Genomic DNA, 25,623 nt, shown 5'->3' with positions numbered 1-25,623 from the left:
AGTGTTTTCTTGCAATGCCAGGAATACCTCATAATTTTATAGTGGATGTGGATTAGTCAGAAATACCAGTAGTGTTACAGTATGAGTGACCTCCTTCTGCTGCTGTCTGAAGTATACTGGGCGGTACCAGACCTGTCTTCTGAGTAATAAGATTCTTGACTAGCCTAAAACATGAAAGAGAATGTAGGCTTTAATGGAAAGGCTGGTGTAGGGTCTCATGCTGGAATAGAAGTGATCAGAGAGTGACTAGGAGTTGGATTACTGCCACTGGCAGTGGGGAGAGCTGATGGGGCCCTGGGAGTGTACAATCTCACGTATTTATAGGCATAGTATTTGATCAGGAGTTCTCTCTATGATCTTGTCTGTGAACTGTCAAGTCCAAAGTTTCAGTTTTTGACACCCTGCTTCGTGTGATGGAAAGCTTGTGTATTCATTGGTTATGCTGCTGCTTCCGACAGTTGATTCTGTCCAAAGCCTCTATACTGTTTCATATATGTATTTAAATCCTCCCAGCATTCTGTCTGTACACTCTGCAGCTCTGCCTAGCAGAACAAGCACTCTCTGGCCTTGGCCTGATGCGAACCACCCACATGAAGGGACATGAGAAGGTGCACTGGCCCCATTTCTCATGTATTTAGTATTTATTAGGATCCCCCATCAGCTACAGGATTAAAACAATTACATCACAACAAAACAACAGCCTATATCATAAATAAAACAATACATCATATTGCATTATTACTCTATTATTAGAAATGTACAATATAAAAGGTCAAATTTTACAGTGTGTGTGCGTGTTTGTGTGTGTGTGTGTGTGTGTGTGTGTGTGTGTGTGTGTGTGTGTGTGTGTGTGTCTCTTCAAAGTCCGCGTCGTAAGGTGCTGTTTTATCAGGGGTTTTTTTTAAATCAGATTTTACTGCTCGCTTAAGTTACTTGTTGTGGAAGAGAGTTCCATGTAGTCATGTCTCTATGTAGTACTGTGCCTTTCCCAGAGTCTGTTCTGGACTTTGGGACTGAAGAGACCCCACTTTGGAGGTCTTGTGGGGTATGTATGAGGGTCTGAGCTGTGTGTTAGCTGTTTGAACAGACAATTTGGTGCTTTCAACACGCCACTACCTCTCACAAAGACAAGTAGTGATGCAGTCAATCTTTCCTCTATTTGGAACCAGGAGAGATTGACACGCATGTTATTGATATTAGCCCTCTGTGTACATTTAAGGGCCAGCTGTGCTGCTCTGTTCAGGGCCAACTGTAATTTGCCTGTCTTTTTTTGTGACACTTGACCATATAACTAGGTGGTAGTCCAGGCGTGATAAAATTATGGCCTGTAGGACTTGTTTTGTTGCTTGTGATGTCAAGAAAGCAGAGCTTTACAGACAGACCTGTCCCCATCTTAGCTACCTTGCATCAATATGTTCTGACCATGTCAGTTTACAATCTTGGGTTACACTTAGCAGTTCAGTCTTCTCAATTGACACATTATTCATTACAAGATTTAGCAAATCATTTGTCCTAAATTCAATGCTTTTAGTTTTGGATATATTAAGGATTAGCTTATTACTAGCCACCCATTCTAAAACTGACTGCAGCTCTTTAAGTGTTGCAGTGATTTCACTTGCTGTGGTAGCTGGTGTGTATAATGTTGAGTCATCAGCATAAATAGACACACAGGCTTTACTCAAGACTAGTAGGTCATTAGTAAAAATAGAAAAAAAGTAAGGGTCCAAGCAAGACCGCTACCTTGTGGTATGCCAAACTCTACCTGGTTTACGTTAGAGGGGCTTCAATTAAAAAAACACCCTCTGTGTTTTGTTAGATAGGTAACTCTCGATCCATGATATGGCAGAGGATGTAAAGCCATAAAACATACGTTTTTTCAGCAGCAGATTATGATCGATAATGTCAAAAGCTGCACTGAAGTCTAACAAACAGCTATCATGTAACGCCCTGGCCATAGAAAGGGGTTTTTGTTCGTTATTTTGGTTAGGCCAGGGTGTTACATTGGGTGGGCATTCTATGTTAATTTTTCTATGTTGGCTGGTTTCTTTGGATTGGCCGTGTGTGGCTCCCAATCAGGCACAGCTGTAGTTCGCTGTTGCTGATTGGGAGTCACACATAAGTAGCCTGTTTTTCCTTTGGGTTTTGTGGGTGATTGTTTCTGTCTAGTGTTTTCTGTGTAGAGTTAATCCTGACAGGACTGTTTTGCTGTCGTCTTTTGTTTATTTTTGTAGTGTTCTCTTTTTCAATTAAAATTCTAATGGTGAACACATCCTCCGCTGCACCTTGGTCTAATTCTGACGACAGCCGTTACATACCACAATATTCTTATTACCAATTTCTTTCTGCCAATCATCAACCATTTGTGTCAGTGTTGAGTACGCTTCCCTATATGCGTGCTGAAAGTCAGTTGTTCATTTGTTTACTGTGAAATAGCATTGTACTGTATCTGGTCAAACAACTTCCAAAAGTTTACTAAAGGTCAGTAGCAGGCTGATGGGTCAGCTGTTTGAACCAGTAAAGGGTGCTTTGCTATTCTTGGGTAGAGGCATTACTTGTGCTTCCCTCAAGGCCTGAGGGCACACACTGTCCTGTAGGTCTAGATTGAAGAGATGGCAAATAAGACTGGTAATATAGTCCGTTACCATCCTCAGTAATTTTCCATCCAAATTGTCAGTACCAGGTGGTTTGCCATTATTGATAGACAGCAATAATTGTTATACCTCTTCCACACTCACTTTAAAGAATTCAAAATAACAATGCTTGTCTTTCATAATTTGGTCAGTTATTAAGGGATATGAAGGTTCAGAGTTTGCTAATCTTGCCAATGAAAAAGTAATTAAAGTAGTTGGCAATATCAGAGGGTTTGTGATGAATAAGCCATCTGATTCAATGAAGGATGGAGCTGAGTTTGCCTTTTTGCCAAAAATGTAATTTAAGCTGCTCCAAGGCTTTTTAATCACCCTTTATATCTTTTATCTTTGTTTCGTAGTACAACTTATTCTTCTTTTTGGTTAGTTTAGTCATATGATTTTTCAATTTGCCAATCGGCTGTGCAGCCAGACTTTCGCCTCATCCCTCTCAACCATAAAATGTTTTAATTCCTCATCAATCCACTGGGTGCATGCTTATCAGTACATTGAAGAAGCAATTTCATAAATGTGTAAATTCTGGCATCTGGTTGTTCTTCAATACACACAGACCAGCAAATATTCTTTACATCTTCAACATAGGAATCACTACAAAACCTCTCGTATGATCTCTTATGAACTATTTTAGGGCCAGCCTTTGAAACTTTGGTTTTTCTAGATATGGCTACTATATTGTGATCACTACATCCGATGGGTGTGGATACTGCTTTGGAGCATATTTCTGCAGCATTAGTAAAGATGTGATCAATACACGTGGATGATTTCATTCATATATACCCTGGTAGGTTGAATAATAACCTGAACCAGATCGCAGGCACTGGTTACAGTTTGAAGCTTTTTCTTGAGTGGACAGCTTGAAGAAAATGAGTCAATATTTAGGTTACCCAGAAAATATACCTCTCTGTTGATATCACATACACTATCAAGCACTTAACACATCATCAAGATACTGACTGTTAGCACTCAGTGGTCTATAGCAACTTTACACAAGAATAGGCTTTAGTTGAGGCAGGTGAACCTGAAGCCATAATACTTCAACAGCATGACATGAGATCCTCTAAGATTTACAGGAATATGACTCTGAATTTATACAGCAACACTTCCCCCATTGGCATTTCTGTCTCTTCTGTAGATGTTATAACCATGTATTGCTACCACTGTGTCAAATTAATTATCCAAGTGAGTTTCAGCGATAGCAAGGAAATTAATGTTATCTGATGTTAGTAAGTTATTGATTTCATGAACCTTGTTTCTCAGGCTACATATGTTATTGTGGGCAATTTTTGCCCTTTTCTGGGTTGCTTATTTGCGCTGATAGTGCAAGGTGAACTGCTCCCAGTGGGCTTCCTACTAGGGTCAATTGTCTCAGTGCTAACAGTGTAATTCAGGTTTATAGGCACATGATTACTGATGACAAAAGCTGTCAGATTGACATAGGTATTCAGGGGAGTGAGAGAAACATAAATTAAGTTACATTGACCGTACTACCATTTCTACAGGAGGTGATATGCTTTCCATGTCCTCTGTTGTTGATTACGACAGTGAGGACTAGAGCATTAATATACCCTGGCTGTCAGTCTCTAAAACAGTGTGCAATGTTGCTGGAGATAATCTTAGAACCCCTGCGGTTAGGGTGAATCCTCTCTCTTTTACAGAGTGCTGGTTTCTCCCACAGCAAATCAAAATGGTCACAAAAGGAGACATTCTTGTTCTTGCAAAGTTCCTGTTGACAGCATTTGTAAATATGCTGTCAACAGTGAGTGGGCTGGGGACATACTGAAGCCTACGTGTGGATGCTAGGTGTGAAGCTGATACCTCATCCGTGGCATGGACAGACAGGTGCACCCGCTCCTTGGAGCACTGTGCTAACGTCAATGCAAATGGTGGACCAGATTTCAGTTAGTCAGAGGTATCATACACAAAGAGAGTTGTGCAGAGTTTTAAAAACTTCTGTACAGTACATGTTGACTTCCATCCATGAAAAAATATATAAATTCTTCATATCACTGACTGCCGAAAAGGAGAGGAGAGGGTTGTGTGAGACGTTTTAGTGCCAGAACCCAAAGATGCAAATGATTGAAGACGGTTTTAAAATATGAAATATGCATGAGGTGATGAAATATGAGCATATTCAAAGCATTTTTAAGTGCAGCTTTAATCTAATGGGGTATTAGTCACCCCAAAATGTACTGCGAAAGCTCGTGTGAAACCACAATCCCTCTCTCATCCACCCTGGCTTGCAATGGATTCTGGAGGCTATTACTGTGAGAAGGTAATAACCACTCCTCATAGTGGTGGGATGAATCGAACAGACATATATATTATTCATTTAGGCATTGTGTTTTAATTTCCACTGTGATATACAGATCTACTCAACATTTATGCTTTAATATCCTGAATGCCTCATCGAAATAATTTTACAATTAATTAACTTTTAATATAAAACAACACAGCAATAACTGTTAGTCCCAAGGGAACCCAGGAACAACATTGTTATTAGTTTTACATTTTTACAAACACGGTTTTAAATCAGAGAAGAGATAGAGATGGGCAGTGTGTGAATACAGTGCAGGAACAAGGACTAATATGATTGTGCTTTATCCTGTTGAGTTGGGTCCCTCTTACTACGGCAGGAGAATTGGTTTCTCTCTGGGACTCTCATAGTGTTCAATGGATAGAGAGGGTGGGTGCTACCATCACTCACCAGTGGCCATTCTCTGCCTCATCCAGGAACTGTACTAAATCTCCTGACTCCAGAGACAGGTCCTGTGCTGTCCTCGACTCGTACGTCAACTGGACACGGAAGCGATCATTGTCCCCCTAAGAGCAGGGAGAGAATGGAGGAGGGTGATTTAGAGGAGATACCCTATCCTTGTAGTTGTGGTTTGTCTTTGTATGTGATGGTGTGTAACTTTCGTGTGTGTGTCATGTGACGTGTGTCTGTGTCCACCCATCTATTCTATGTGTGTGTACAGCATGTCCATCCGTCAGTCTCATGTTGGACTCAGGGAGCATTATTCTCAGTGTGGTAGAGTTGTGAAGCAGGCCCTCCATTAAAACAGATCTCCGGCTCTCATACATCAGAAAGATTGTAATGGAAGGAGAAATCCAGAGGCTCTGGGGAGACCCACACTAGGCTATTTTGTCTTTTAAATGTCAAGTCGTCAGCCCGCGTTAACAAGATGGGTGATGGTGGGAAATAATTAAGCAGAGAGGATTTATTTCCCGGGGATTGAAAGGATTTAAGAGAAGCAACAAGATGGAGGGGATGAAGTTACCTGTCAGGATTTATTCAACATAACTTACATTTTTATTACTGGACTGGTCCTCACCATCCGAAGAGTTGGAGAGCTCCTCTGCACTCGAATGGATGGTTTCAAAGTCCTCTGTGTCCATTGAAGGCAAACACCGTTGGGTCCAGCCTAGAGAAAAAGAGCATACAGAAAGAAGACAAGGTCCTGTTAACCCTTCAGTTGACTAGAAGAAGTGAACACGTTAGTTTTAAGACATGGTATTACACATCTACTGCTTTGCAAATGTACCCTTTACACATAAGCATTGAACATTCTGAAACATTTATACTGACAGTCAAAGAAGGTATGAAGAAGTTGGAAATATCTAAAAAACACAATGCAAGAAACCAATCGAAAAGGTGCCACATACAACAAGACACTCAATGGCAAAAAAAAGACAAAAAATGTTTAACCAAAACCAGCAAAATGAGAAAAGAAAAATACGTCATAGCGTGACTTTTCCATCAGTAGATTACCTGGTTGAGAAGTGGACCTAGGCACAGCTGAATCAGTGCTTGTGGTGCCTTTGTGTCTGCTCGCAGCAGGGATAGCACTGCGTAATGTATCTGGGAGGAAATTAGCTCTTTACAGACCACTGGGATGCCATTTTACATCACATTGCAGGAAATTGATATACGCATTCAGAAATAAATTAAGGAGCCATCATCGCTCCACAGCCACACTGACTCATTACCAACAACATGGCACTGCTAATGTGAAGTCATCTTGTTCAGCACTTTTTGTGCCAAACTAATACATATACCATGCATCACATTGAATCACAACGGAGCAGGCAAAACACACACCCACACACAGACAGTCATGCAAGCACACATGCACGCGCACACACACGTCACCTCACCAAAATGCAAAGCCGTCCCCATTAACAAAGACGGCTGAACATGCACAGATCCACAGCATACTGTGAAGCTATAGCTACCTTCATAACCGAATGGTGTTGGATCACTCTTTATCTCATGTCTTTTGGTCTTTTTAACATGAGTTGAAGGAGGACCTGTCAGGGGCAATGAATGCATGGTGGAAGCGTTAGTGGAAAATTTGATCTATTGAGACAGTGAAGCAAAATCCATTTTATTGTACATCCTCAGTTTTCATTGCTCATAAGTTATTGAAATACTTGATTACTAGGAAGAAGAAAGGAGGGGAATATTGGCAAAATGAAGTTCTCATCTAAATTCCAGAACAATTGCACTTGCTTTGCAGCTCTGAATGTCACCCCACATTCCAAATGTCAGCTTATCAAAATTCACATTCGATTACTATGGTTTCTCAACAACATTTTTTTTTCCCTTTTTGTTTCATTTCTGAGAAAGACTGATTTTATTCATCATCTCATCAATATCATGAAATTCATAAATGGGTAGGCCTTGTTAAGAAAATATATTTTTCTCTCATTACCTTAGCTGACTCCTGCTCTCTACATCTCTAGCTCTCTCTCCCTTCCCTCTCTCTCAAAGAGCCCCCTCACTAACCGGTCTGTACCTGCTCTCAAACACTTTAAAAAGTTTGATGGCGACGGGAGGAGAGATAAAAAGAAAGCGAAAGACCCCAGGCAATCAGGTACCTTTTGTGCGTCTGGTGGCGGAGACACTGATAGAGGAGGCTAAAGAGAAGCGGCGCGTGACATCTGTCACCTTAGATGGAGGACAGGCTGTGAAAGGCAGGGCAGGGTTAGCAATTAGCTGGGCAAAAGAATATGAGGGAGGGAGAGAGGGATGGATGGCACAGGAAGGCACAGAGAAGCATTTTAATGGCAAGGCTAAATGAGCATATTGCTTTGAGGATTCCTGCCTTTTCTCTGGATTGACTTCTGATTTGATATAAGACTTGGTGATAACTGTCACTGTTGATTCCTCACTAAACACTGTCCAGCTTAAATGGATAGTGTGACATTTTAGCAATTAAGCCCTTTTTTCTACTTACCCAGAGTCAGATGAACTCATGGAGTGTAATTTTGTGTCTCTGCATACAGTTTGAAGGAAGTAGAAGCATGCTAGCTGTTCCTGTAGACTTCCAGTCAGTGCGCTAATGCTAGTTAGCAATGGCTCCAGAAATGACCTTCAACTTCCTTCAAACGGCACGCAGAGACTTAATTGCCAAAATGGCGCACTATCCCTTCAAGATGATTAATTTCTCTTAGTTGTATCAAATTAGTGAGTTCAAACAGGCAGGCGGTTGACTGTGGGACTGAGAAACATGCAATGAATGGAGGAGACACGAGGAAGTGCAGGAAGATGAAGATAAATCGTGGACAAGTTCTCATTTACAACTGCGACCTGGCCAAGAAAAAGCAAAGCAGTGCTACAAAAACAACAACACAGAGTTAGACATGGGATAAACAAACGTACAGTCAATAACACAATAGAAAAATCTGTATACAGTGTGAGCAGATGAAGTAAGGAGGTAAGGCAATAAATAGGCCAATAGTGGCGAAGTAAACAAAAACAAATATGGGGATGAAGTAGGTAGTTGGTTGGATGGGCTATTCACAGATGGGCTGTGTACAGCTGCAGCGATCGGTAAGCTGCTCTGACAGCTGATGCTTAAAGTTAGTGAGGGAGATATGTCTCCAACTTCAGTGATTTTTGCAATTCGTTCCAGTCATTGGCAGCAGAGAACTGGAAGGAAAGGCGGCCAAAGGAGGTGTTGGCTTTGGGGATGACCAGTGAAATATACCTGCTGGAGTGCGATCTACGAGTGGGTGTTGCTATGGTGACCAGTGAGCTGAGATAAGGCGGAGCTTTACCTAGCAAAGACCTATAGATGACCTGGAGCCAGTGTGTTTGGCGATGAATATGTAGCGAGGACCAGCCAACGAGAGCATACAGGTCGCAGTGGTGGGTAGTGTATGGGGCTTTGGTGACAAAACGGATGGCACTGTGATAGACTGCATCCAATTTGTTGAGTAGAGTGTTGGAAGCTATTTTGTAAATGACATCGCCAAAGTCAAGGATCGGTAGGATAGTCAGTTTTACGAGGGTATGTTTGGCAGCATGAGTGAAGGAGGTTTTGTTGCGGAATAGGAAGCCAATTCTAGATTTAACTTTGGATTGGAGATGCTTAATGTGAGTCTGGAAGGAGAGTTTACAGTCTAGCCAGGCACCTAGGTATTTATAGTTGTCCACATATTCTAAGTCAGAACCGTCCAGAGTAGTGATGCTGGACGGGCGGGCGGGTGCGGGTAGCGATCGGTTGAAAAGCATGCATTTCGTTTTACTAGCATTTAAGAGCAATTGGAGGCCACGGAAGGAGTGTTGTATGGCGTTGAAGCTCGTTTGGAGGTTTGTTAACACAGTGTCCAAAGAAGGGCCAGATGTATACAGAATGGTGTCGTCTGCGTAGAGGTGGATCAAAGAATCACCCGCAGCAAGAGCGACATCATTGATGTATACAGAGAAAAGAGTCGGCCCGAGAATTGAACCCTGTGGCACCCCCATAGAGACTGCCAGGGGTCTGGACAACAGGCCCTCCGATTTGACACACTGAACTCTATCTGAGAAGTAGTTAGTGAACCAGGCAAGGCAGTCATTAGAGAAACCAAGGCTGTTGAGTCTGCCGATAAGAATGCGGTGATTGACAGAGTCAAAAGCCTTGGCCAGGTCGATGAAGATGGCTGCAAGTACTGTCTTTTATCGATGGCGGTCATGATATCGTTTAGGATGGGTGGGGTATGGGTGGGGTGGGGTATGCTAACAAGATGAAATCTATCGACAACTCAAGTTCACAGCGAGGCATTACCATCGTCGGGCCAATAAGTACAAAAACATCACCCCCTCAGTGTCCATATCTCTTCAGCTAGCCTGCTCTGCATCATGAATGGAGCCAACTACACAGTATTAGATTATCACCATACAAATGCTGACATATTATGTACAGTAATGTTACTGCCCACTTACAAACCATAGCACCAAAGTGGTAATAAAATAATAATAAACCTATCTCCCTGTTCAATTGGTTTGTTTAACTAAAAGCAATCTAATGTATGTTGTAAAATATAATCAGATGTAGCTAATCAGGCTATCAGTATTGTTATTAAGGATATATTCTGTGGAGAAGAACCTTGAATCAAACCATCCTCTTAAAAAAATGTTAATACACTTTTGAATGTCAAAAGCATTACAGGCTGACATTTACTAAGGCTACCTGTCTGCGAATTTAGCCTTCATGCGTTTTCATTGCCTGGATGCCAAGGTTGTTCTATAGTCTTGAAAATGTGAAATCCCTTTGTTCTCTAGACACACTAGTATTTGGAAAATTCTAATCAAATCAAATGTTATCTGTCACATGCTTCATAAACTACAGGTGTAGACTAAGGGTGAAATGCTTACTGACGGGTTCAACAATTTCCAACAACGCAGAGTTAAAAGATACAAAATAATAGTGACAAGAAATAAATACACAGTGAATAACAAGAAAAATAACTATATAACTAATAACTATATACTATGGCTATATACAGGGAGTACCAGTACTGAGTCGATGTGCAGGGGTACGAGGTAATTGAGGTAGCTATGTACATACACTCAGTGAGTGACATGGCCGTGGTTCTCTAAAAAGTAGGCAGACATGCATCGAGGCATTCAGTTAGTAGCCGATCGAACGTTAGAATGGGAGAAATTTGCAACCTAAGCAACTTTGAGCTTGGTATGATCGTCAGTACCAGGCGTGCCGGTTCCAGTATCTCAGATACAGACGGCCTCCTGGGCTTTTCACACACCGCAATGTCTAGGGTTTACAGAGAAAAACATAAAACATCCAGTGAGCGGAATTCCTGTGGGCGAAAACAGCTCGTTGATGAGAGGTCGAAGGAGAATGGCAAGAATCGTGCAGCTAACAGGCGGTCCATAAACAAGCAAATAATGGCATGTGTTTTGGAGAACGACATTTTGGAACGTACAACTCGTCGGTCCTTGTCACGGATGGGCTATTGCAACAGGCGACCACATAGGGTTCCACTCCTATCAGCTAAAAACAAGAAGAATCAGCTCCAGTGGCCAGGCGATCACCAACACTGGACAATTGAGGAGTGGTCCGACGAATTCCAGTTCCTGTTGGGTCATGCTGATTTGATGTAAGCAGCATGAGTCTATGGCCCCATCCTGCTTGGTGTCAACAGTACAGGCTCGTGGCAGTGGTGTACTAGTGTGGGGAATGTTTTCCTGGCACACATTAGGTCCCTTGATACCAATTGAGCAATGTTTCCATTCCCCAAAGAATTCAGTCTGTTCTGGAGGCAAAGGAGGGTCCGACCCGGTACTAGATGGGTGTATCTAATAAACTAGCCACTGAGTACATATATAGGGATAGCGTGACTAGGTAACAGGATAGATAATAGATTGATCTGTAGCAGCAGCGTATGTGGAGCAGGAGCAGCAGCATACGGTGTGAAAGTGTGTGTGGTATCAGTATGCATGTGTAGTGCATATGTGAAAGTGGGCATATGTAGTGTGTGTATGTGTGGGTTGGCTTGTCGGTGTAAGTATGTTTGAGTGTGTGGGTAGAGTCTAGTGTGTGTGCATAGTCATTGCAAAAAAAGGGTAAATGCAGGTAGTCTGGGTAGCCATTTGATTAGCTATTTAGCAATCTTGTTGAGTAGTCTCATGGCTTGGGGGTAGAAGCTGTTTAGGGTCCTGTTGGTTCCAGACTTGGGGCACTGGTACCACTTGCCGTGCGGTAGCAGAGAGGACAGTCTATGGCTTGGGTGGCTGGAGTCTTTGACAATATGTTGGTCCTTCCTCTGACTCCGCCTGACATACTATACATACACTAGTTCTCTGCTCTGAGCGAAAGCACCAGTGTGTATTAGCAGCACTGCCTGCGGCACAAAGACATACAGAGTAGCAGGCTAAGGATAATGACTAACAATGAGAATGAATGAGAGTAGGTGAAGTTGTATACAACACAATGAGTGGGACCTCTTCAAAGAGGGGATGAGGACAGGGTGGTGATAAGGACAGGGTGAGCAGGTCAGTGGAGATGTCATGTCTTCTTTACCTGAGGGAAGAGACCTTCTATTGGAGAGGCCCTGCAAGGTGAAGCGCTTTCTAGCGAGAGCAGCATTGTGGTCAGGGTTATTAGTTGCAGAAGCCTCAGCTAGGGAGGGAAAGGGAGAGGAAAACGGTAAAGGAGAAAGCAGAAGCAGAGGGTAGAGAGAAAGCCTGAGGTACGACTTTGTAAGAGTAATGGATACCATGACAATCCTGGACATTATGGAGACCCCTATTCAACCACCCACACTTGAGTCTGCATGAAAACTGATTCAAAGATCAGGTGTAGACCAACCTAAACCTATTTCTGAAAATATACTGCTCAAAAAAATAAAGGGAACACTTAAACAACACATCCTAGATCTGAATGAAATAAATAATCTTATTAAATACTTTTTTCTTTACATAGTTGAATGTGCTGACAACAAAATCACACAAAAATAATCAATGGAAATCCAATTTATCAACCCATGGAGGTCTGGATTTGGAGTCACACTCAAAATTAAAGTGGAAAACCACACTACAGGCTGATCCAACTTTGATGTAATGTCCTTAAAACAAGGCAAAATGAGGCTCAGTAGTGTGTGTGGCCTCCACGTGCCTGTATGACCTCCCTACAACACCTGGGCATGCTCCTGATAAGGTGGCGGATGGTCTCCTGAGGGATCTCCTCCCAGACCTGGACTAAAGCATCCGCCAACTCCTGGACAGTCTGTGGTGCAACGTGGCGTTGGTGGATGGAGCGAGACATGATGTCCCAGATGTGCTCAATTGGATTCAGGTCTGGGGAATGGGCGGGCCAGTCCATAGCATCAATGCCTTCCTCTTGCAGGAACTGCTGACACACTCCAGCCACATGAGGTCTAGCATTGTCTTGCATTAGGAGGAACCCAGGGCCAACCGCACCAGCATATGGTCTCACAAGGGGTCTGAGGATCTCATCTCAGTACCTAATGGCAGTCAGGCTACCTCTGGCGAACACATGGAGGGATGTGCGGCCCCCCAAAGAAATGCCACCCCACACCATGACTGATCCACCACCAAACCGGTCATGCTGGAGGATGTTGCAGGCAGCAGAACGTTCTCCACGGCGTCTCCAGACTCTGTCACGTCTGTCACGTGCTCAGTGTGAACCTGCTTTCATCTGTGAAGAGCACAGGGCGCCAGTGGCGAATTTGCCAATCTTGGTGTTCTCTGCAAATGCCAAACGTCCTGCACGGTGTTGGGCTGTAAGCACAACCCCCACCTGTGGACGTCGGGCCCTCATACCACCCTCATGGAGTCTGTTTCTGACCGTTTGAGCAGACACATGCACATTTGTGGCCTGCTGGAGGTCATTTTGCAGGGCTCTGGCAGTGCTTCTCCTGCTCCTGCTTGCACAAAGGCGGAGGTAGCGGTCCTGCTGCTGGTTTGTTGCCCTCCTACGGCCTCCTCCACGTCTCCTGATGTACTGGCCTGTCTCCTGGTAGCGCCTCCATGCTCTGGACACTACGCTGACAGACACAGCAAACCTTCTTGCCACAGCTCGCATTGATGTGCCATCCTGGATGAGCTGCACTACCTGAGCCACTTGTGTGGGTTGTAGACTCCGTCTCATGCTACCACTAGAGTGAAAGCACCGCCAGCATTCAAAAGTGACCAAAACATCAGCTAGGAAGCATAGGAACTGAGAAGTGGTCTGTGGTCCCCACCTGCAGAACCACTCCTTTATTGGGGGTGTCTTGCTAATTGCCTATAATTTCCACCTGTTGTCTATTCCATTTGTACAACAGCATGTGAAATTTATTGTCAATCAGTGTTGCTTCCTAAGTGGACAGTTTGATTTCACAGAAGTGTGATTGACTTGGAGTTACATTGTGTTGTTTAAGTGTTCCCTTTATTTTTTTGAGCAGTGTATATTCAAATTGTCACAAGTTTGAAGAGTGCTGACAAGGTTGTAAAAAATATGTTTGTAAGATTATGCTGGAGACAGATGGTCCTTAATGATAGCTTTTATCTAGATCTTTCTCATCTCCACTAAAAGGGTCTCTCTCTGGTCTAATCACAATGCTGACAGAGCTCTGAGATGCATAATAAGTTTGCCATGGAATTTCCTGGAGACTTTCATCATATGGACAAACCTGATCCATGATTTACCCCTCTATGTTCCATCAACACAACCTGCATTGGGAAGAGAAGAGTCCTCCACAATCATGCTGGAACTGCATGGGTATAAGGATTTAGACACCTGCCAATGCCAAAACTAGAAGACAGTTTTACACTTTTTCAAAATGGACAGCTTGTCTTGGAGAGTGTGTGATTTCAAGGACACTTGAACTACCTGCCCTGGAGGACCGCTCAAAATGTCCATATTATCATGTACATAATTATCACCTTCTGATTGTGAGAACACAGAATAATCACAACTTCCAGGTTCATCTCGTCTCACACCTCTGACAAAGCTGCCAAACAGAGAGATGTCAACGCAGCTGCTGCTTCTGTCCTCTGAGGTTACTTTGGCCTTCTGGAGATCTTGAGATTAGAAAATAAATCAGAGCTTTTGGACAACTATGAGAGAGAATACAGTAGACTGACTAAGAATGGGAAAGCAGGGCCTCCCGAGTGGCGCTGTGGTCTAAGGCACAGCATAGCAGTGCTTGCTGCGGCACTAGAAATTCTGGGTTCGAGTCCAGGCTCTGTCGCAGCCGGCCGCGACCGGGAGACCCATGGGGTGGCGCACAATTGGCCCAGTGTCGTCCGGGTTAAGGGAGAGTTTGGCTCATCACGCACTAGCAACTCCTGTGGCGGGCCTGTGGCGGGCCAGGCGCAGTGCACACTGACGCGGTCGCCAGGTGTACGGTGTTTCCTCTGACACATTGGTGCGGCTGGCTTCCATGTTAAGCGGGCGTTGTATCAAGAAGCAGTGCGGCTTGGCTGGGTTGTGTTTCGGAGGACGCACGGCTCTCGATCTTTGCCTCTTCTGAGTCCGTACGGGAGTTGCAGTGATGAGACAATTGGATACCACGAAATTGGGGAGAAAAGCGGAGTGAATTTATTTTTTATAAATAAAGAATGGGAAAGCCTTTCATCAGACTATCTGAGTGTGGTATATACCGTACCGTTGGCAGAATCTAACAGCTAGTCAGACTAACTCCGGAAGACTGGGGAGGTATTGTGGGAGGTGTACTAGTGGGACTACAGTATTTGGGGTCACGACCTCTGGAGTGGGTCCTTCTGACCCAAAAGGAAACAGTCCCAATCAGGGAAATGGTTGGCATCAGTTACATATGGGTCAAAACTAAAAAGTCCCACCAGACCACAGTTCAAAACTCATTGTAGTCAAAACCGTACTGTACTGCAGTTGTGTAACTAAATGAATAATGTAGACATTTTAGTGTAAGGTTGGTACTGAAAAACACCATTGCTCAACCAGCTTCTGCAATATTCCTTTCCCACAGAGGAGAATGGGAGAGATTTCATAGATTTCCTCTGTGAGTCTGTGGTGGGGGTAATAAAGGCCCTCATGCACCCAGGACTAAGCACCTGTCGGATCCACTTACTCCTAGAGCTAGGGATGTCCAGCCACTGACCACATCCAGAGTCAAAGAGCAACTCTCCTCTTCTAACCACCAACACCCGCTCCCTGGAAGACTACCGTTATCCCAGCTCCTTCGCACTGTGATGCAGCAGCGCTCTGCCGCCGGGCTCTACACAGCGTGAAATCTTACCCATTACCTCATCCTCATCTGCCAGTATAGTGTATGTAGTGAGCGATCAGAGGGAAGTGGTGGTGAGGGGTTGGCTTGGGCTGATGCCGAGACAGACAGAGTTGGAGCCAGTAATAGTTAGAGCCCAGATAAAACATCCCAGCTAATTGTGCCATCAGTGTGGTGTCTTTCATAATGCCATTATGGGATGATTTGTACATGGAAGTTGCTGCCTTTTGTTTCCAGTCAGCGGAGCTGAGTGGATGCTGGTTTGGCAGGGCCGGGGGCCTGGCGGGACTGGCTGCGGCTGTGTGACATCTCACCTCGTTTCTGTCTCATGTTGGGGCTGGGGTTGCTCCTCCTGAAGCCTGTCTCCGGGCTAGACGAGTCCGACTGCCTCAGGGCCATTTTGCGCATGTTTCTGAGTGGAGGAGACAAGAGATATAGGACAGTCAATCACACAGCCACTGTAGAAGCGTTACATTCGCTATCCTTGAGAGCATCTGTGCGGTGTCGCCATTCAATCACAGGACATGATGAAAACGTTGAGAGACGGAGTACTCTACCTCATGGGAGCATGATACACATTCTCAGTGATCTTCTGATGGAGTTGACTAGCCTCTGTGAATGGAGAAAAGAAAATGGCATTGGAATAGAACGTAGATTTATTTTCAATGGAATGAAAGGGATATTAGATTAGGTTAAATTGACATAAAAAGGTCAGTGAGGTGAATTTGTTAGGTGAGATCTTAGGTATGCAAGTGTGTGTGTGTGCACGCACATGTGTTTGTTGTTTGCATGCTTGTGTATGTCACACTGTGTGTAGGACTGTGTGAGAAACCTGCAGTCAAAAGCAGGTTAATAAACCTATGTGTTTCAATGCCAGGCGATAAAACAGGAGAAATCCCAGGGGTCACATAAGCCACAGGAGAGTCCGTGGACCAAAACAGCGCAGTCAGACCTGAAGCCATAGACCAAAACAGTGGTGCAGACAGAATGGAAGCCACTAATCCGTGTCTTTAAAGGCCCAGTGCAGTCAAAAATGTGATTCTCCTGTGTTTTATTTACATTTCCACACTATGAGGTTGGAATAATGCTGTGAAATTGTGAAAATAATGATAATGCCCTTTTAGTGTAAGAGCTGTTTGAAAAGATCGCCTGGAATTTCAGCCTCTTCTGGTGGGATGGAGTTTTGCAGGCAGTACATTATTTAATAGACCAATAAGAAAGATCGTTCCAAACCTCTCATTTTCAGTATTCCCCTCCCCACTCAGACCACTCACAGACAGTCCTATCAAAATTCTTGCTTGAGAAATTGTTCTTTGCTAAGAAGATATTTTTGTTTCTTTTTGACAATTTTTATTGAAAAAAAAAAAATCACAGTAGGGTATTAATTGTTACCCAGACATGATTTGATATTGAAAGAAAAATGGCTGCATTGGACCTTTAACAGGAGGACAGGACAGTTAACTGCCAAGGCCCAGGGGAGTCATCAAATCAAACAGCTGCAGCCGGTATCCTCAGTACAAGCCACTGCTGGAGCTGGATGGTTTGTATACTGGCCTTGTCCTGCTATTACACAAACCCCACATCGCCGGGCTTTTTAATACCGCACACAGTGGCTTATCTTGTGTGCCGCTCTTTTCTGCTACGTGCTGCCCTCCCCCTCCCCCCGCTCGCCAGCCGAGACAGGCGTAAATCACCTCCAACCCTCCAGCAGGCCAGAGCATCTTTCTCTCACTCTGCTTCATATGAGGGCTGCTATGTCATTACTCAGTCCCCTCACATACACGCACACACATCCTCTCTCTCTCATACACACAGCTTGTCAGTCCAGCCGAGTGTAGACAGAGCAGAGGGTCGTTTTCCTGACTGTCAGGAGCTTCAGAGCGGAACAGTCGGCGATTGATGCATACTGCTGGAGGGTGGTGGAGGGAGAGGAGTGTGTATGTGTGTGTATGTGAGTGAGTGGACTGTACCGTCAGGGTCAGGTATGTGTTCACAAACAGTTGTCCACCTCCCTCCCCGAACTCTAAATCAGCTCTCCTCCAACACTGGATAACCCCTCCCTCCCACTGCTTAACATTCACATCAGCAGTCTGAGAGGGTTCAGGGCTGTGTTCAGATGTCTAGTGCTGTATGAGAGAGAGGGTGGTTTGAATATGCCTAGAGAGAACCCCCACACACTGTATACCTCTGCAAGCTTCGAGCTGGCCCGTCAGAACTTTTCGGATCTCTGACACCCACATGTTCTTCACATCCATGGAGGGAGCCTGTGGAGACACACAAACACACAGTTATACACACATATATATATATATACACACCCTGAGGTTTCACTCTACAGCCTGTCTCACACCAGACAATGGATTTTTCTGTGAGAATGATGTCTGTGGGTGGCTACTCTTCATAGGGCAACACTGCCACCCAGTGGTCAAAGGGATTGGTTTCATCAGACCAGAGAATCTTGTTTCTCATGGTCTGAGTCCTTTAGGAGCCTTTTGGCAAACTCCAGTGGTCTGTCATGTGCCTTTTACTGAAGAGTGGAATCCATCTGGCCAATCTACCAAAAAGGCCTGATTGGTGGAGTGCTGCATAGATGGTTGTCCTTCTAGAAGGTTCTCATCTCCACCGATTAACTCTGGATGTCTGTCAGAGTGACCATTGGGTTATTGGTCACCTCCCTGACCATGGCCCTTCTCCCCCGACTGCTCAGTTTGGCCGGGCGGCCAGCTCTAGGAAGAGTCTTGATGGTTCTAAACTTTTTCCATTTAAGAATGACGGAGGCCACTGTGTTCTTGGTGACCTTCAATGCTGCAGACATTTTTTGGTTCCCTTACCAAGATCTGTGCCTCGACACAATCCTGTCTCGGAGCTCTAACGACAATTCCTTCAACCTTTGCTCTGACATGCACTGTCAACTGTGGGACCTTATATAGATAGGTGTGTGCCTTTCCAAATCATGTCCAATCAATTGAATTTACCACAGTTGGACTCCAATTAAGTAGTAGAAACATCTCAAGGATAATCAATAGAAACAGGATACACCTAGGCTCAATTTTTCGAGTCCAATAGCAAAGGGTCTGAATACTTATGTAAATAAGGTATCTGTTTTTTATTTTATAATACACTTGCAAACCTGTTTCGCTTTGTCATTAGGGGGTATTGTGTGTAGATCAATGAGGATTTTTAAAATTTGTATCCATTTTAGAATAAGGCTGTAACATAACTAAGTGTGGAAAAAGGGAAGGGGTCTGAATACTTTCCGAATGCACTGTATGCTACTTAGTAAAGGATGTTGCTGAATCACAGTTTTATCAAGTTTATCTAGTATGTATTTAGAATTCTTTAGACTATAACTGGTAATATCAAATGGGAATAATGGATATGTTTTGGAAGTTGTTTTTTTACACAGAAACTATATGGACATGTACCTGAATGATATAGACTTCCTCTCTGCCGTTATACCAGACCTCGAACTTCTTAATGTCTCCTTTGACATTTTCTGTGATTCCCACGGCACTCATCTGAAACAAAGGCAAGGCTGTGGTTAAAAACAGTGACAGCTTTATATTTTAGATTTACACCGCTGATTCACACTATGATGCCCTTATATTCTTCAATGTGAACTGCTACAGCTTTTTTTCTACAAGCTGAAATGTGTCTTTTCACTTCTATTGAGCGATGAGTAGCACTATTCATTGAGTTGGTTACATGCACACTAGCCAGCGAGTGGGAGCAGAAAACAAGTTCAAAGGTTTCCTCAAGAAAACAAATGGTTGTTCCAGGATCCCAGTGATGAAAGGTTCCTGTCATCGTAGGGCCCTGTTTACTGCCTTGATTTTTCATGCGTCTAGATAAGCTTGAATTGAAATATGGGGAGTGACAGTGAATACCAAGGTTCTCAGGGGTCTGAGAGAGCCACTGTAAAGTTTCCATTTGAGGCGGGGGAACTTAGTGTAGGATAGTGGGCAGTATGGCCCTACAGTCAAGCAAATGGACTTAGCACATGCTTTCTTGTTTCAATTTCAGGTCAGAAATAGTTCTCTTACACAAAAGGTGATGTTTGTATATACACACAGGTTATGTTTGTCCAACAAGAACTGACCCCACCAACCAACCTCACCTTTAGTGAGTGCTTGAAGCTATAGGAGGGGGATGGCTTCTCGTCCGTGGTCTCCTCCCGCTTTTTACAGAAGAGCAGCATCTTGTTGTAGAGGAACAGGTGCCTCTGCATGGGCTTGAAGCGGGCCAGGTCCTTCACCTTGCTGTGGCCCTTCTTGTGGTCCGTCCACACGTTGAACGAGCCCTGCATCAGAAGCTTCCCAAGCTCACTAAGGTTTCCCTGGGGGTGAGAGAGACACAGAGGCCATCAGTCCCACACCCACGTACATACAGTACACCCTCTATACATCTATACAGCCTAGCCATGACAGTCTCTCTCCGCCCGATTAGTCAAACTCATTTACGGCAGGGTTTCCTATAACTTTCCCACAGCCCAGCAGATCCACTCTAAGATAGGCATCAAACTGATTTTTCACACCCTTAAACTCCAGCCCAGTCATACTGACCTCAAATCCTGTTATGGCGATCTGATGCATGGAGTCATTGACAGATTTGATGATGTCCAGCATGGTGGCCAGGGCCTCCTCCAACTCAGCAATACCCTCCTGATTCTTACTGCATTTCAGCATCTCCTAGAAGGGGAACAGAGCCGGTAGGGACAAAGTGAAGTTGGATAAATAATGTATCTTTCAGTGTTTGGCTTACTCCTACACTAACAACAGACCAAGTTTCAGAATGAAGGCTTTCCAACCACACAGGCTACTGCAAAGAAACCACTCTAAAACCAACAGCAACTTATACTATTCAATATCCATTCAGCTGTGTCTTTTCAGCAACATGGCAACAGGTACTGACCTAACTGTGTGGGTGGTTTTACTGCAAGATATCAAGGTGCACTAGGCATGACAAATACATATACTTGAGACTTCCAATCAAATTAGGACTGAATGAAGTGCTCTGCACGTTAGTCCAAGGATCAAGTTTGAGCATAGCATCTGTTATCTGATGTGGAAGGCTTGATTGTATGGTGCTAAGGTGAGAGATTTGACCGTGATAAACTTGCCTTGAGCATCAGCTGGTACTTGGTGATCCTCTGCACAGGCTTGAGTAAATATGCATCCAGGGAGAGTTTGTGGTCCAGCTTCTTCTGACATTCCTGCAGTAACAAACATCATATAAATCAAATGTATTTATATAGCCCTTCGTACATCAGCTGAAATCTCAAAGTGCTGTACAGAAACCCAGCCTAAAACCCCAAACAGCAAGCAATGCATGTGAAAGAAGCACGGTGGCTGGGAAAAACTCCATAGGAAAAACTCCTGAGAAAGGCCAAAAACCTAGGAAGAAACCTAGAGAGGAACCAGGCTATGAGGGGTGGCCAGTCCTCTTCTGGCTGTGCCGGGTGGATATTATAACAGAACATGGTCAAGATGTTAAAATGTTCGTAAATGACCAGCATGGTCAAATAATAACTAGAAACAGAACGTTTCTAGTTGCAATCATGTGTTAAGTCAATGTTATAATTTTAGTCATCCAAACAGAAAATGTAAGTTTGTCCAATGACATGTTGCTTAATGTAAACTGACAGCATCATATAGTGGAATACTATATCATAACCATGTTAACACTGAGACACATAGGGAAGGGGAGTCACCTGGAAAAACAGGCTGTCACCACACTGTCTCCACAGTGCCTCTGATCGGGGCTTGTTCTGACAGTATTTCTCATAGATCTGCAGCTCTTCTTTCTGGAGAGAGACACACACAGAGACTTTGCACTGCAACACACCGTAACAGCACAGTAATGGCCTTCAGTTTCCAAATGACATTAACACAAGGAACTCACCCTTTTCAAAAAGCAAGTCCCCACCAACTCTGGCCTCTCCATGCAATTTTCAAGCTCTTTGAAAAAAGTCCTGTGAACAAGAAGGAATAAGTGAACTCAAATTACACATTTCCTGTTTGCACTTTACAAGGCACATAAAGTATAACATTGGATACAATTGCATAGCAACTGCACATTCAGTTAAATCAGATTGCCATTTCCTATGCTGGGAAGTAAAGCGGAAGTGTAGAGTAAAGATTGGGTTGGAAAATAATAGCTTGTGGGCAGAGTCTGTGCACTTCTGTTTGGAATGTCTGTGATGTTAGGGAAGCCGGAGATGCCGGTCTGCAATTTTCTTTCTCCTGATGGTTAAATGCAGGTAAAACTGCGGAATCTAGTTGTAGCAGGGACCTTAAGGGTTGCCTTATTTCCTGGGGTGAGTGAACTGAGCAGTCAGGCAAGTTTTTTTTAAACTGAAAACAAAAATGCAAGGAATTCCAGCACGCCAGCCTTAAACGGGACCATGTCTATGTTCCCTCAGCCCCATGTTGCAAACCAGGGGTCAGCAACCCAAATGAGAGGAAGAACATTATTCTCTCAACATCTAGTATTTTTTGGTGGTGCACGGAATGTGATAAGTATATTACATAGGGCGATTCCAAGGTAACAGAATGATGCTGACTCTCAGATTCTTCAATTTAAAAAGCATGTCAAACAAAATCCAATGATTGTTTAACTTTGCAAACTATACAACTCTATACACAAGGACTACTTTTAACAAATTCCTATAAACATTTTACAAAAACACATTTACTGGAAGAACAGTGCAGATGCAAAGACTGGTAACACGACTTCCGCCGAAGTTGGTGCCTCTCCTTGTTTGGGCGGCGTTCGGCGGTCGTCGTCACCGGCTTTCTAGCTACCACCGATCCACGTTTCTTTTTCCATTTGTTATGTCTTGAGTGTTCACACCTGGTTCCCATCTCGTTATGATTATTTCCATATTTAACCCTCTGGTTGTCATTATGATTTGTGCATGATTGTTTTCTTGTCTTCATGTTAGTTGTTTGTGTCAGGATTGTTATCCCTGCGTGGATTATTGGCTTATGATTTTTTCCGAGAGTAAAGTACATTATTTTACTCAGTTCTGTGTCCTGCGCCTGACTCTATCCTCACAACTGACATCTGACAGAATGACTACCTCATCTCTGTGCCTAACACATACAATTATCTGTAAAGGTCCCTCAATCTAGCAGTAAATTTCAAACACAGATTCAACCACAAAGACCAGGGAGGTTTTCCAATGCCTCGCAAAGAATGGCACCTATTGGTAGATGGGTAAAAAAAAAGACAACATTGAATATACATTTGAGCATGGTGCAGTTATTAATTACACTTTGGATGGTGTATCAATACACCCAGTCATTACAAAGATACAGGCATCCTTCCTAACTCGGTTGCCGGAGAGGATTTGCTAAAATGTCTAAAAACATATTTTATGTTTTGAATTCAGGCTGTAACACAACAAAATGTAGAATAAGTCAAGGGGTATGAATGCTTTCTGAAGGCACTGTACTGGGGCGTCACAAAAGCAGTATATTTTGTTTCTCTGCTACACTGGAAGTGTAACTTTTGGTCAGGGCAAGCAGAGCACAAGCCACTTTATCCTATTGCTCTCACCGTACGTATTAACTGAAGATGATGTGGGCAATGACACTACGGAAAGCTATTCATTTTCAATAGAAGAAGTGAAGTGGGCAAGGGACATTAACATTCTACATTGTAGAATAATAGTGAAGACATCAACACAATGAAATAACACATGGTATCATGTAGTAACCAAAAAAGTGTTAAACAAATCAAAATATATTTGAGATGAGATTCTTCAAGTAGCCACCCCTTGCCTTGATGACAGCTTTGCACACTCTTGGCATTCTCTCAACCAGCTTCATGGAGGTAGTCACCTGGAATGCATTTCAATTAACAGGTGTGCCTTGTTTAAAGATCATTTGTGGAATTTCTTTCCTTCGTATTGAGTTTGAGCCAATCAGTTGTGTTGTGACAAGGTAGGGTTGTATATTATACCATATTATGGCAAGAACAGCTCAAATAAGCAAAGAGAAACGACAGTTCATCATTACTTTATGCCTTAAAGGTAAGTCAATGAAGGTCAGTCAACAGGCTCTCATGAGCACCGCCACAGGAATGGAAGAACCAGAGTTACCTCTGCTGCAGAGGATAAGTTCATTAGAGTTATCAGCCTCAGAAATTGCAGGCCAAATAAATGCTTCAGAGTTCAAGTAACAGACACATCTCAACATCAACTGTTCAGAGGAGACTGCGTGAATCCTGCCTTCATGCTTGAATTGCTGCAAAGAAACGACTACTAAAGGACACCAATAAGAAGAAGAGACTTGCTTGGGCCAAGAAACACGAGCAATGGACATTAGACTGGTGGAAATCTGTCCTTTGGTCTGATGAGTCCAAATTTAAAATGTTTGGTTCCAACTGCCGTGTCTTTGTGAGACGCAGAATAGGTGAACGGATGATCTCCGCATGTGTGGTTCCCACCATGATGCATGGAGGAGGTGGTGTGATGGTGTGGAAGTGCTTTGCTGGTGACACTTTCAGTGATTTATTTAGAATTCAAGGCACACTTAACCAGTATGGCTACAACAGCATTCTGCAGCGAAACGCCATCCCATCTGGTTTTCGCTTAGTGGGACTATCATTTGTTTTTCAACAGGACAATGACCCAAAACACCTCCAGGCTGTGCAAGGGCTATTTGACCAAGAAGGAGAGTGATGGAGTGCAGCATCAGATGACCTCACCTCCACAATCACCCGACCTCAACCCAATTGAGATGGTTCGGGTCCTCTGACACCGCCTGGTATAGAGGTCCTGGATAGCAGGGAGCTCAGCCCCAGTGATGTACTGGGCTATGCGCATTACCCTCCGCAGCGCCTTGCGGTCGGATGCCAAGTAGTTGCCATACCAAGCGGTGATGCAGCCAGTCAAGATCCTAACAATGGTGCAGCTATATAACTTTTGAGGATCTGTGGGCCCATGTTGAATGTTTTCAGCCTCCTCTTGCGTGCCCTCTTCACGGCCATTTTGGTGTGTGTGGAGCGTGATAACTTCTTAGTGATGTGGACGCCGAGAAACTTGAAGCTCTCGACCTGCTCCACTACAGCCTTGTCGATGTGGATGGGGGCGGGCTCGGCCCTCCATTTCCTGTAGTCCACGATCAGCTCCTTTGTCTTGCTGACGTTGAGGAAGAGGTTATTGAGGTCTCTAACCTCCTCCCTGTATGCTGTCGAACATCGTCATTGTCCTCTGTGATCAGGCCTACCACCGTCGTGTCGTCAGGAAACGTACTGATGGTGTTGGAGTCATGCGCGACCACGCAGTCATGGGGGAACAGGGAGTACAGGAGGGGACTAAGCACGCACACATGAGGAGTCCCCATGTTGAGGGTCAGCGTGGTTCATGTGTGCCTACCCTCTCCACCTCGGGTCGGACTGTCAGGAAGTCCAGGATACAGTTGCAGAGGGAGATGTTTAATCTCAGGTCCTTAGTGATGAGCTTGGAGGGCACTATGGTGTTGAACACTGAACTATAGTCAGTCAATGAACAGCATTCTCACATAGGTGTTCCTTTTGTCCAAGTGGGAAAGTGCAGTGTGGAGTGCGATTGAGATTGCGTCATCTGTGGATCTGTTGGGTCGGTATGGGAATTGAGTGCATCCAGGGTGTATGAGATGATGGTGTTGTGAGCCATGACCAGCCTTTCAAAGCACTTCATAGCTACAGATGAGTGCTACGGGGCGATAATAATTTAGCCAGGTTACATTGGTGTTCTTGGGCACAGGGACTATGGTTGTCTGCTTGAAACATGTTGGTATTACAGACTGGGTCAGGGAGAGGTTGAAAATGTCAGTGAAGACACTTGCCAGCTGGTCAGCGCATTCTCCGAGTATGCGTCCTGGTAATCAGTCTGGCCCTGCGACCTTGTGAATGTTAACCTGTTTAAAGGTTCTACTCACATAGGCTATGGAAAGCGTGACCACACAGTTGACCCGAACAGCTGGTGCTCTCA

General features: G+C 44.0%; 1 protein-coding gene across 2 annotated transcripts in view; it reads right to left on the bottom strand.

Annotated features, from left to right (window-relative positions):
• mcf2l2 (MCF.2 cell line derived transforming sequence-like 2) overlaps positions 1–25,623 on the bottom strand; it is a 131,508-nt gene that overhangs the window by 2,653 nt on the left and 103,232 nt on the right. The window contains exons 18-33 of one of the 2 annotated variants that reach the window (XM_029707320.1): positions 21,546–21,615; positions 21,355–21,447; positions 20,764–20,856; positions 20,207–20,332; positions 19,762–19,980; positions 19,070–19,162; positions 17,830–17,908; positions 16,202–16,256; positions 15,959–16,056; positions 11,957–12,055; positions 7,527–7,613; positions 6,882–6,956; positions 6,418–6,507; positions 5,955–6,070; positions 5,353–5,468; positions 67–164 (exon numbers count right to left, since the gene is read on the bottom strand). In XM_029707320.1, coding sequence (XP_029563180.1) covers positions 67–164; positions 5,353–5,468; positions 5,955–6,070; positions 6,418–6,507; positions 6,882–6,956; positions 7,527–7,613; positions 11,957–12,055; positions 15,959–16,056; positions 16,202–16,256; positions 17,830–17,908; positions 19,070–19,162; positions 19,762–19,980; positions 20,207–20,332; positions 20,764–20,856; positions 21,355–21,447; positions 21,546–21,615 — 1,607 coding nt within the window. The remainder of the gene's footprint in view (positions 1–66; positions 165–5,352; positions 5,469–5,954; positions 6,071–6,417; positions 6,508–6,881; positions 6,957–7,526; positions 7,614–11,956; positions 12,056–15,958; positions 16,057–16,201; positions 16,257–17,829; positions 17,909–19,069; positions 19,163–19,761; positions 19,981–20,206; positions 20,333–20,763; positions 20,857–21,354; positions 21,448–21,545; positions 21,616–25,623) is intronic. The other variant, XM_029707321.1, reaches the window with a different exon arrangement.

The sequence above is a fragment of the Salmo trutta genome, chromosome 22 (assembly GCF_901001165.1).
Source record: "Salmo trutta chromosome 22, fSalTru1.1, whole genome shotgun sequence".
NCBI lineage: Eukaryota > Metazoa > Chordata > Actinopteri > Salmoniformes > Salmonidae > Salmo > Salmo trutta.
The sequence above is the reverse complement of the archived record's forward strand: the minus strand, read 5'-3'. Positions and strand labels throughout refer to the sequence as shown.